Below are 13,188 nucleotides of genomic sequence, written 5' to 3'. Positions count from 1 at the left end.
TTTGGAGTAAACTGTTGATAGTAATGCATCCTTATCTGCAGGAATCCATTATGTTTTCAACCCCACTTTGTTTAGCTTGATTAATCCTTTCCACTAACTCAGTTCAAGCTCTTTCAGGACTTCCCATTGCACAATGACTGATAAAATCAACCTAGTATGTCTTATTTTTGCTAATAGGCCTACAGCTGTACCACTAAAACACAATTTAGAAAAACTCTGTCTACAGCACCACAAATTTACTCCTATATTTCAAACTCGTGTTACAGAAATGATGCGATATGCCTGTGTGCGATGTTGCTGACTGCTGGTTGGGTGAGGTGCACATATCAGTCAGCCAATGGTCAGTAGAGGGCGTCCTGTGGGTGTGAGTATATAAATGTGGCTTTCCACAGATAAGTGGTCACTTAAAGCCAACCACAGTACATCAGGAAGTTTGTAACTGGATTGTGCTGCTTCACGCCTGGAGAGGTAAGACATTTGCCCAGTCAGGTTATATGCCTGTAATTTGTAACAAAGAAAAATGAATTTCCAGGAAAAAATGATAAACCTACAGAAACAGGCTCTACTTCTGAAACATTCCATTGTTTACCTATTTTCTATGAGATCTGCAAATATGCCTACATTTATCTTACTGATTAAACAGACTGAGTGTGTGTGGACTTACAGAATATGTGTGTGTGTGTGAGAGAGAGAGAGAGAGAGAGAGAGAGAGAGAGAGAGAGAGAGAGGCTGTGTGAGCTGATTTGTTTATTGTTTGTCTCATGGTTTGGATGAACCACAGTAATTGCAGGGAAAAGTTGCGGTTGGATGGGCCTGTGAGGACATTTAGGGGCTGCGTAGGAGAGAAGGGGGCAGAGATAGAGTGGGTGGGCAGGGGGGGGGTTAGAGCTCCCCATTTTCCTCTCTTGAGTCCAGTTTGGACCAGTTTGCCTTTTCCACTGAACAGCAAAGACTGTGTGATGCCACTGTGGATGCTTTTTTCAGTTATTAGTGCTCGTAAAGTGATGTCAGATCTTTGTCCTAGCAGCAGAGTGATGTAATGATCTTTGCACTGGCGGAAGAGTTAATAATTTGCCATTCGATGTTACTATTGGTTAGTGTATTTCCTCAGATTGGCTGCCCTTACCTCTCCTTTGTGTCTGAATAAAAGGGACACTTTCAATCAATAAAAAACATGAGAAACAAACAGAGCATAATGTGTAATTCACAGATTTTTTTTTTGTTAAACTTTATTTCACATGGTAGCAGTCAGTTATCTTCAGCTAGGTTCAAAGTTAAGTGTTTTTATCTTTGATCTTTGAAAAACTGCACCTTCCTATCCTTCAGTGATCACCTCAGTGATAGGCTGAATTATAAAACCTCCCCTCCCTCTTGTGCCTTTCTCTTCACAGATAAGTGACCAGCGATCCTTCATCCTGAGGTTCTCTCTCTCTCTCTGCGCTACCGGTTGGCTCTCTTTTCTTTCCTCTTTGCTAGTTCTTCACTTCTTCTCTGCCTCTCACTTCTTTCCCTCAACCATGCCTCCGACCGTGGCCTCAGCGTATGCCAGGCGCTGGTGGATGGCAGTGACTGCTATCATTGAGAATCTGCTGTTCTCCGCCGTGCTGTTGGGATGGGGATCTCTTCTAATCATGCTCAAGTCAGAAGGCTTCTACTCGTATCTCTGCAACGAGGAGGGTGAGTCACAACTGTTACATTTCTGTGTTGACAAAGGGATTTTAAACTAACAATCTTCATTTTCAGTTCCTAATTCCCACATTATATATGCCAATGTTCCATTATGTACGTCCACACCTTTGCACTAATATTCCTTGATCATAAAGAAACTGAACATTCAGGACACCTTATGAGCATATGTGTTCATGAGGTTATAGTGCAGAACTAGGGAGATTTTCTTTTCTACTGAAATGCATTACACTGAGTTGTTAAAATGAAGAACAGGGAGGAGGGATGTCTTGTCAGTCAGTAAGTGCCATTATGAGTGGAAATGAAGGAAGGAACTGGTTTTATTCAAGAGATGTAAATCAACCCTGGATTGTTTTTTGTGTTACTCTTTTGTGTTTTTCTGTGAATGGGTCATGAGTTGCTTTTAGGGACTCAGGAGATTTAACCTGATCAGTTGAATTTGAAAAAGAGTTGCAGGTAGGCACAATGGCCCAAAGTGAAAGGCTCCCGGTGTCTCATAAACTTGAAAGAGTATCTCCTTCTATTTGCCCTTTAGAATGTTTTAATTTACAGTGGTTACAGCTAAAGTGAAGACATGACAGCAGGCTGATTGAGGGGGAACATTTAAAGCAATTATGGATTATCTGTCCTTGACAACAGAGGAGGTTTCTGCAAGCTTGCATCTTTCCAAATTCAAAGCAGATAGTGATAACCCCCTAAATTGTTTTTCTCTTCCTCCTCTTCCTCCATTTTAACCAAAAGAAGAGAGGTGCCTTGTGTTTTTAAGTACAAAGGAGGTAGAATTGATGCACACAATGCCTCCAGTCAGGTCTTTTTAGAAGAGAGGACGCAAAAGGAAATGTGACAGAGGTATTAGGCCAGACTTATCCTTTGGACCTCGGTTGACACTTTGTCATGCTCTGTGTCCTGGTAGTGGTGAACACTGCTGATCACACAGATACCAGACTATTGGCCAAATTCAGTTCTTCTATCTCATTAGCAGCTGTTGTCTCTCCCTGTTAGTTCAGACAATTGATTTAACTGACAGGTGATTTGTAGGAAAATGTAGTTCAAACTTTGAGTGGCACTAGCAGCTATTTACAGAATCCTCCAACATCATCCAAATTCAAGTGATGCAACTTTGTCTGACATTTTGTTAAATCTTAAGCGTCACATTGCAGCACAAGCCTTGAATTACTAAACCGCACAGATTTTATGGGATCCTAAAAATGTTTCAACTGTGATGCGGTTTTCCAGCAAGTGTTTGCACAGATGCAGACTCAGCACTGAAGTAGCTGTCAAGCATCAATGACTGTAGGTGACTTCCTGGAGCCATGATCCAGCTGTCTTATCTTTTTTGTGATTATGTAACAAGCTGAGGTTGGCAGCTCCAGCTCAGCTCTTTTTACGCATGTGACACGTGAAAGAGGGACAGAGAGATCCACATCAGGATTTTATTACTGGTAATATGGTTTAAAGTCGGTTGATAATGGCAGGGAGGGAGCAAAGGACTGATAGCAAAGTGATGAAAGATGATGATGGTGCAGTGTAGCTTTTGGAGATGTGCAGGGAAAGGTTGAAGCTTGATTTTATATGGGCATGTTTGCAGAAAGAAAAATAAATGATGTGTTTTTCCATGAATGTGAAAGACAACTGAACAAAGTACATTGTCCATGGAATTTATATGAATGAGAATTTTTGTACATTTCACCTCATATCACATTATTTTATCTATTAAATTGAACAGAATATTATGGAACAGAAAGAGAGCACTCCCTGCTTTTTCATATTGTCAAACATGCTTTGATACTGTTGAAAGTCACAGACAACCACACATTTCTCACTTACTCAATCAAATCTCAAATCTTCTTGGAGCACATGTCTGAACACGCCAGGTTTTATATGCACGCTCTTGTACTCTGTCAACCAGCTGCTCCATACACATACTTGTCTCCCGTGACTTCAAAGACATTGGGAAGCTGATGTCATTGGCATGTAAGGGAGTATAAAAAAGATAATATCAGCTGAGGCTGCAGAGCAATTAGTTTCCAGCCTGCTGCTCACCTCGCTCCCTCACTTAGACTTTTGTACCTTTCACATTATCTCCTCACAGGTTCTGATGATAATGGGAAGTTATTGCTGATGCAAGTTTATCATGTTTTATGTGTAAACTTGTCAGCCTACTAATAATAAAATGAATACATTTAAATGACTTTTCAGTAAAGAGAGCTTCTCTTTCTATGGGTATAAACTCTATAGGTAGAAAAAGTTTAGTTTGTTTTCCTTCCATCAGTGTTGGTAAAATGTTATTTTTAGTTTGAGATTTCCCTCACACCTAACTCTGCACGTGTTCATTGCACATGTGGCCACTATGTGTTAATGTATCATGGTCCTGTGAATAAGCAGAACTGCCACATTCAAATTTCATCTGAATGACAAGAAGCCTCAATCTCCCCATACACTAAACAATGAACAGGAGCACTCGGTTGAACTCAACTTTGCACAGCCATATGAGTATTCACACCACTCCACCTCAGGTGCCAAACCAAACAGTAAACACGTGACCCCTCCAAAATGCTTTGAAGACTCAAGTGTTTTTTCTTCTTTTATTAAAAGATTTAGGTAACAACTCCAGCCACAATCTATCCCATTCCCTGGCAACGCCAACGCCTGACGAGTATGCTGACTATTATGAAAGTGTGGGTGGTGTAGTGGGTCTGGGAGATGGTGTGGAGATGAGGCCCCTGGTTCCTGTGGATGAGCCCATGAGGATGAACGGTTGGCTGATCTGTAAGGAGCAGGATGAAATGCTGAACCTGGCTTTCACAGTGGGCTCCTTCCTGCTATCAGCCATCACTCTGCCACTGGGGATTGTCATGGATAAATACGGGCCTCGTAATCTACGACTGCTGGGCAGGTGAGCAGGAAGATTATCCAGAACAACCAAGAAATAAAATATGGATATCTCAAAACAAATGCATGGCTAGAGACTTCATGGACATTATATGTTGTTTTTTTAATATGGGTGAAACAACCCTTTAAGAAGTTTTTTTATAAAATCTTAAATTGTCATCAGATGTGTTTGACATGATTTTCTATTTTCAGCACATGCTTTGGATTGTCATGTCTAATGATTGCTTATGGAGCCTACAAGCCAAATGGTGAGTCTGCTTTAAGATACATTTTCATGTAAACCTTTTTGCACCATATTTGAAATGAGCTACATTAGTTTGGTTGTCGACAGACTTCACAAGCTAACATATGTGTCATTTGCAGAACTCTCTGTCCTTATCTTCATTGCCTTGACTTTCAACGGCTTCGGTGGCATGTGCATGACCTTCACCTCTCTCACAGTAAGTGCATTGATGGTTGCATGTGCTTTGTAATGTTCTGGCTGCAGAGTCATTACACCTGCCACATAATGTTTGTCCAGATGTATAAATTCTATCTTTGTAGGTCTCTTGTTGCACTATGATAATAGTTTTCTGACTTCCTTCCTGTTCACACTCTCCCGCCCCTCCTCTTGTCCGACATTCCACCCTGTCGTCTGTCCTGTGTCGTTTTATGGGTTGGTTTTTGAGGGGGGGTTTTGGCTGCTCCTGCGGACAACAGAGCTCAGCTTTGGATAGTGGAGGGGGTTGATTGGAAAGAGAAGAGAGAGAAAATAACGGTTCATTATCACTTTGCACTGCATCTATTATTGTGCCTCAGTGAGAACATCACAGAGACTGTTGGGCTTTAGCTCATCTCTCTGTCTCTCTCTCTCTCACACACAGGCACACAAACATATGTCCTTCATGCAAATGCAGAAATAGACACTGTTTATATAAATTCATATTTGAAACTAATGTTAACAGGCAATATATCCTCTCATGCTCTCAAAACACAGAAGAGCTACAGCTCTAAATGGCAGCTTCACAATGTGTGTCCAGCTAATAAGACAGAACAACAGTTACAAGCATTATCATGAAAACCTCATGATTCTTCTGCCATTTATTTTTGATTTTTGGGGTTTTGGAACTGGTTTTGCCCTTTAGGGTTACTGTGCAGAGCTACACAGATACGCAGAGACAGAAAAACAAGTGTTGCCCTTTAGGATTCACAGAGTTCACAGGGTCAACTCCTCACCATTCCTCTGCATTCTTTCACTACCATTCTTCATCCTCCTGTCTCCTCCCCTTGTCATCAGCTGAGCCTACGGTGAATCACACAGGAGCTCAGGGCTGTACCATGGTGATGCTGCTCACAGCAGAAGGGAGAGAGAGGCTCTGCTCCAGTAAATCTTCCAATAAAATGCCCTAACCCTCTTTTCTATTCCACCATGGACTCTTAGCACAACATACATCTCCGATATTGCTTCTACCTAAATCTCTCATTAGTTGCTGCCACTGGCCTGAATGTCAGAGGTGTAATAAAATCACAATTTAAGGCGTTGTTTGTTCTTTTCTTATAGGCTTCAGGCCTATAGGGTTGTGCATTAAACCACATTTTTCATGTAAAGCGCCCCCTCACAACATCTTCCTCACAGTGTGATATACTGTGAAGGAGAGCCTTGGTGCTGGGTTAATCATTACACTCCATGCTGCTCCTTGACTCCTTGATCATGGCTCCACGTCAGACCTACAGGCATTTACTCTAGGCTGAGGAGTGTTGGGAAATACTCAGTGGCCTCCACTGGCATCACGCCAATGTCAGTTGTCAGGTCACGTTTCTGCTAAAGGTTCATCCAGCTGCTAATTAATCTGTAATGTTTAATAATATATTAGAACAGTTTTCCAAATACTCCTAAATACTATTTTGCCAGGAAATACTGAAAATTGGGTGCATACTTTCTCCATTTATTATACACAGACAAACACAAGCAAATACCTCTTCCTCTGCTTTCCCAGTCTTATGTAATTGAATGTGCTTGTTGTTGTTCAGTCTCTTGAAAACAGGACAGCTTGTGAATGCCTTTGTATTTGGATGTTTTGCCACCCACTGTCGCCTGTTTTTTCTCCCAACTCTCTTGTCTCTTTTCTCAAAGGGGAGTAAAGTATGTAAAAGAGGTAGACAATGAACTATCCCCATCCTCTATCTTCCATGCATCTCTTTTGTCCTTGTATGCCACCTCACCTCAGTCACCCCCTCTCTGACTGTTGCAGCTGTATAGGAATTTGTCAGCGCTGCATTTGTCGTGTGTTGGACAGCTGTGTGTATTACATGATGATGTTTGATATTGCTTTTTTCTGGTGTTCCATGTCACTTTGTTGTGTTTCATTGTCTCTGGTGTTCTGTGTAGAGAGGCATGTCTGCTTGCTAATTGGTTCACACTGTCCATTCTGACCCCACTGTCTGTGGGCACCATCCTCATAGCGTCCACAATCTGTCCTTGGCCTCAAGCTTAGAGCAACTATACTGCAGCTGAGATCCCCCTGATCTGAGCAGTGGATGTTTTAATCTTTATACTTACATTTTTCTTAATTTTGTTATATTTATAAAAATACAGGCTAGCACAAGAAAAAGGATTTTAAAAAGTTACACTTGAAGCAGATTGTAATGAAGTGATTAACTCAAAGGCTAATTAATATCTGGCTCTATTTCTCTCTAGCTGCCTACCATGTTTGGGAACCTCCGTTCCACCTTCATCGCCCTGATGATTGGCTCCTACGCCTCCTCTGCTGTCACCTTCCCTGGTGTCAAGGTAACAAACATGGAATCCCTCCACATACACACATCAAGAAACAAGGAAGTTTTTTTCCTCCTCTCATGATGTAATCTGCCATGCCTACAATTTGTCTGTCAAATCTCTCTGTTTTACATAAATAGCCAAAGTCATCATAAATACAAAGTGCAAGTGCAACCATATTCAGCCTGGCATATTAACTTGGAAACCCCCTGCAAACTGTTTAGGCCTATAAACAGCATTATGGCAATATGATTATTTTTGCCAGTTAGCTACTTAAAATGTTACACAATTCACCATTTACAGTAGGTCTTTTCCAAACGTCATGGCTGCCACAATTTATTTTGATGCAGAAGCAGATCTAAAACATGTTCCTATTTTTAACCAACAAATTAAGAAGATTGTGCAGCCTTGGCAGGGCTATGCATTCTTCTGATTGATTTCTGGTGTTTCTATTTTGTATTTACTTGTCATACTGTTTTGTTCACAGGTGATCTATGACGTTGGTGTACCTTTCATCACTATTCTGGTGGTGTGGGCTTCTTGTGCTGGACTGGTTTTCTTAAACTGCTTCTTCAACTGGCCACTGGAACCATTCCCAGGACCAGATGACATGGACTACACGTGAGTACCACAGATACGCACAACTAACGTCCCGCACATGCCGACTTGTAAACAAGAGTTGAGTCACTGATAATATAGTTGCAAATACGTTTAGGACCTTAGACTTTAGAAATAAAATTATTTGTCCTAATGAAGTAATAGCAGTCACACACTATGTTCCAAAGTACATGACTTAGTCTTCCCCACAGACACTCTTATATAATGTGTGCAAAAATGATGCCATGTAACATCAGGTGAAATTCCAGGTCAAAGTCTGTCTGCTGATGATCCTGCTCGTCAATTAAACTCCTCCCTGTGGTAATTCCTTGTTAATTAAGGCCACACTTTGGACTTGCTTGTTCAGCAGTAAATGTTTCTGCTAGACTGATGACTGCAGGACTTGTAGGATCTGAACATTACCACTCCAGGAAGTGATAATCTTCCTTTTAAACATGAATGGCAAATGCAACCATAGAAATTTGACATGTGTTTCTTGGACTCATGTATTTAGTTATGATATTAACTTAAACTCCCCCTCCTTCTTTCATCTCGCTCACCTATTACTTCTCAGTGTGAAGATTAAGTTCAACTGGCTGGGCTTTGACCACAAAATCACAGGACAGCAGTTCTACCACCAAGTGACCACAGTAGGCCAGCGCCTCAGTGTGGGCAACAGCCTGAAGCAGAAGGAGCTAGCTACTAAAGACGGCCACAAGCTCTGCCTCTCCACCATGGACCTGGAAATGGACTGCAAGCCACAAGAAGAGTGTAAGAAGGCATCATTCAAAAGCTCTATACAGTATATTAAATGATAGTTGGGATGTTATTAGAAGTTTCACCCCCTTCTATTTTTCTGCTTCTCACTCTTATGCACATAGGCACATCATTAATCTCTCTCCTTTCTGTTCTTCTCTGCAGCCCAGTCATTCTTGAAAACTATCTCCAGCACCGTCTTCATGCTCAGTCTGGTGACCATGTCTGTCACTCAGCTGCGTCTCCTGTTCTACATGGGGGCCATGAACAGTGTCCTGGAGGCGCTCAGTGATGGAGACCTCAACAAAGGTATTTGGCACTGCATTTTGTTCTGAGTATGTCTTTGTTTGTGTTTGTAAGACAAAACAGGATGACTTCTGCACAAGCATTTGGATTCATGAACTTACTTGGTTTTAATTGAATTTTTCAGTGGAGAGAATGGAAGTGGGTAAGACTACTCTACAATTGTATCAATAGATTACTGAAGCATTAGACTTTCAAGCTGACTACAACTAGAATTTAACCTCTAGCCTTGTAAAGGTTTGATATCACAATCTAATAATGCACTGTAGCCACTACCTCTAATCTCTGGCTTTTTCGTAGCTATTCGTAGTTATTTGGTGATTTCACCTTGACTGTTGTCCATGTCAATACTGCAGTCCTTTAGCTGTCATTCAGCTTTCAACTGAAACCACAAGACCACAAGGTGTTGTACTTATTAACTAACTTTGCCCCTCAGCATCAGCAAAATGTACCTGTCACATGAGCTGTTTCACATTTCATTTGTTATTACTTACCTGACCATAAATCGCCTCCCAATGGCCTCATATTGACTCAGCCATTTTTTCCCATATCCATTGTTGTTTCACTCGTTATGTCTTTACTACCCTCTAGGATTAATTATTAACTGTACCATCATAGTCATTAACCAGGTAGAAAGGCCCTGACCTGTCCATCATTGTAGTCTCTTCAACCTTCCATGTAAAACCCACAAACCTCTCCTTATTTTTTCTCAATTTCTAATATTCTTGTCCTTTCTTATCACCTTCCTGTCCTCGTTCTGATCCCTCTCTCAGTGAGCCTGTACTCCTCCATCTTCGGTATGCTGCAGTTGCTTTGCCTGATGACTACTCCCGTGATTGGTCAGATTATGGACTGGAAACTGAAGGACTGTGATGATGGCGAGGAAGCAAAGGATCCCTGCAGCAAGTGAGTCCAGTTTGAGCTGTGTCATAGGACTGCTTTAACCCCTTTCCATACAGACACTATTGTTATGTTTAGTTGCCAATGTGATGAATAGAACTGAGAAATTAACCTTCATAGTGAGATACAGTGATGTCAGTATGGGATAATCTGACCCACTTTCTGCTTTTAACCACTAGGGGTGAACCAAAGAAGAAGCGCAGAGACAAAAAAATCCAGAAGGTGACCAATGCCCTGCGAGCATTTGTCCTCACAAACGTCCTTTTAGTGGGATTTGGGATCACTTGCCTTGTGCCTAATCTTCCCCTGCAGGTGAGCCGTCCACTTCAGACACACACACAGGCTTTCAAAGTACTTGAGGGAAACACCTGACTTGCTAACAAAGTCATCAGTGTGTCTTTACAATGATTTTTGTCTTACAAAGTTAATGATTAGCCTCTTTTTACGGGCTATTGACCATCAGTTATGTAAAAGCCAACATGGTTAACGTCATCTTTGTGTATAATTGCAATATCAACTTTCCAAAGTGTGATAGAATGACACAGGAAAGTGAACTTCTACTGTACCTGCACCTTTTTGAGATGAGTGACTCTCAGTTCTCTGCTCAAGTTACCTGTATGTTTTGGTTTCCCTACTTTTGTTATGTTTTGCCTTCTTGCACCATAGTCACAGATACATCTTACACTCATGCTCATCATACACCACTGACACTACTGATATTCACACTCCATGCCTTAAATACTTTGATAAACTTTTTATTTGGCTTTAATTTAGTTTAATTGGCTAAATTAAATGGTTTTTAAAAATTTCACGGTGTGTCTCCCTTTTTGTTGTGGCCATTTGAGCCAGGTCATAACACAGGGTAAAGGTCTTTACTGCTTTACTGTGTGTCATCATTCTTAATTCTTTATCAACTTCTGTTTACAGTTGTCTGATTCATATGGATCTTCTCTATCTTTCCTTAGATTGTATCATTTGTCCTACACACCGTGGTGAGAGGATTCATCCACTCTGCTGTTGGTGGCCTCTATGCTGCTGTGTGAGTTTTACTGTACCTCTAAACTCACTACACACACATTCACACCATCTTGGTCCTCTGTAGGTGGATGCAGGTTCAAACTGAAAAACTAAATCTAGCTCTTCTGTTTCTTCAGGTATCCCTCATCCCAGTTTGGCAGTCTAACAGGCATGCAGTCTCTGGTCAGTGCTGTCTTTGCTCTGCTGCAGCAACCCTTGTTCATGGCTATGATGGGACCCCTGGAGGGAGACCCATTCTGGGTATGAAAACACTCACACACACTCAAAAACAAACACAGACACACAAATTAATCTCTCAAGGTAACTAATTATGATTTTGTCCTCCAGGTCAATATCGGACTCTTCGGTCTCAGTATGCTGGGCTTTTTGCTGCCTCTCTACCTGGTCTACTACAGACAGACGCTCTACAAAGAGAATAGACAGAAGGAAGATGACGCTAAGATCTACATCAAGATCAATGGCTCAGACATCCCTGAGGCCTTTGTCTAGAGAGATGTGAATGCGGAGAAATGAAACAGAGAATGAAGAAATATTCCTTACTTAGAAACATTGGCAAATGTACATGAAGACAACTGAAAATCATAAATATCACATTTTAACATATAACATCAAGCACACACATACAGACTGCCACATCCATTTTTTTCTAAATCCCACCAAGATAAACTGATGCCGCAGTTGTCATGGAAACAAGTACATTGGACAGTCGCTGACGGGAAAATGAAACGTTGAGGGGAAAAGAAGAACAAGAGAGAGGAAAGACTGTGAAAGGAAAGAGGTATCAACCCTCTGTATTCCCCCCAAATCCTCTGACTTCTCTTTTTATTCCCTCCTCTGCAGAGCGGCACATTAGTGCACCTCCATTCCACTTAAGACTGCTTTAATATTCCCCATAGGAGCAGAAAATGGGAAAACAGAGCTTGTTTCTCCAGCTGTGAATCCAGCAAAACTGATAAATGTCACTCTTACAACAAGTGGGTCTATCACTATGAGGTTTTTGTTTTGTGTTTAATGTGTTGACTTTAAATCATCCTTATTTTGAATCCAATAACGCGGTGCTACCTATTTATCCATCAGCTGTGTTTTCTGATCGATGGTGAAAGGTAAGTGTGGACTAAATGGCATTAATGAGTGACAGGGAGGAGAGAAGGACTGTATTGCCGTATTGTTTCTTGGGCGAAGAGAAAAGGCAAGTCATGATTAATTATGGGGCTGGATTTTTTTTACTTTTTTTTTTTTTAGGAAGCTTATTACAGTGTAAAACTACTGTAGCATATAATATACTGTAGTGTGCCATGTATGTAAGTTTTTGAGACTTTTTCTGTCTTCTGTTAGAGGGACATCAAACAAACTGCAGTATGTATTTTGCTAAAAGGAAAATGTCCATGTATGTTTAGAATATTTATTTAATTTCCTGTTTTCTTTAGTTTTTATACTTTACCAGATGTGCCTTTTGAATATACTTCCATGCAAAAGAGAAAATTAAGCAGCATGCTAACTTAACACTGTCCATTCTTTGCATTACATGGTATTACCAGTTATACATTGAGGGTGTTTATTTTAACATTTAGATACTTAAACTTCTCCCAAGTTTATCCATAAGATATCATTGTGTAAAAGTCAGTATTTCTGTTGAGAGAAATTCAGCACTTTATACCCTGTTAATCCCTCAGTTTCACACACATTCCACACCTGCTCATTTCAGCACTTCTCTCCTGATGCCTCTCTTGAGAAATAGTCCCATTTTTAATTTTTGAGCTCCTCCTCCTACCTTCATTAATGTATTTATTTTATTTTACTCTCACTTCTTCCATAAAATAAAATGTCATGATGTATTTAAATTGCACTGTGCCAGCAACCGTACACGTGTCGTATACTGGGTTGTTTGCATAGAGCTCTTTCTTATATCACTGAAGATAATATAGAGATGTTTTGTTATGCAGGCATTCCTCTTGGAAATTGAAGAATTCATGGAGTTTAATAAAGAGGATTGATTTGTTTGAACGGTTGCTTTTCGTGTGTTTTTTTACTGTATATGTATCTCCATGTAACTGTATCAAACTGAAACACTCACTTCTTTTTCTTTTTTTTTTAAAGATATTTTTACTGATTGTGTCTTATGTTTTTTGGCTTAAAAAATGTAGATGGAGTTTTTGGGTTGCTCTGTAGTTAACCAGCAGGGGTCAGTATTAAGAATATGGTTCTAAGGACCTCTATGGATGCAGAAGCAGGTCTTTAAGGTGTAATTATATTTGAATGAT

General features: G+C 40.6%; 1 protein-coding gene across 1 annotated transcript; it reads left to right on the top strand.

The window, feature by feature from the left end:
* Positions 1–416: 416 nt before the first annotated feature.
* On the top strand, positions 417–12,884 carry slc43a2b (solute carrier family 43 member 2b). Its single transcript, XM_053331862.1, has 14 exons — positions 417–468; positions 1,392–1,677; positions 4,282–4,582; positions 4,771–4,826; positions 4,942–5,018; positions 7,256–7,348; positions 7,821–7,954; positions 8,505–8,701; positions 8,852–8,995; positions 9,763–9,895; positions 10,069–10,201; positions 10,855–10,928; positions 11,044–11,167; positions 11,255–12,884. Exons 2-14 carry the CDS (start codon positions 1,518–1,520, stop codon positions 11,414–11,416), a joined length of 1,788 nt encoding a protein of 595 aa, XP_053187837.1. The 5' UTR covers positions 417–468; positions 1,392–1,517; the 3' UTR covers positions 11,417–12,884.
* The last annotated feature ends 304 nt before the right edge of the window (positions 12,885–13,188 follow it).

This window comes from Scomber japonicus, chromosome 13 (assembly GCF_027409825.1).
Source record: "Scomber japonicus isolate fScoJap1 chromosome 13, fScoJap1.pri, whole genome shotgun sequence".
Taxonomy (NCBI): Eukaryota; Metazoa; Chordata; class Actinopteri; order Scombriformes; family Scombridae; genus Scomber; species Scomber japonicus.
The sequence above is the reverse complement of the archived record's forward strand: the minus strand, read 5'-3'. Positions and strand labels throughout refer to the sequence as shown.

Excerpts from the sequence above, each read along its gene's own strand:
- slc43a2b (XM_053331862.1), top strand. The coding sequence starts at position 1,518 with ATGCCTCCGACCGTGGCCTCAGCGTATGCCAGGCGCTGGTGGATGGCA. Across the intron at positions 5,019-7,255 it reads TGACCTTCACCTCTCTCACA|CTGCCTACCATGTTTGGGAA; the intron begins GTAAGTGCATTG and ends ATTTCTCTCTAG. Across the intron at positions 7,349-7,820 it reads TCACCTTCCCTGGTGTCAAG|GTGATCTATGACGTTGGTGT; the intron begins GTAACAAACATG and ends TTTTGTTCACAG.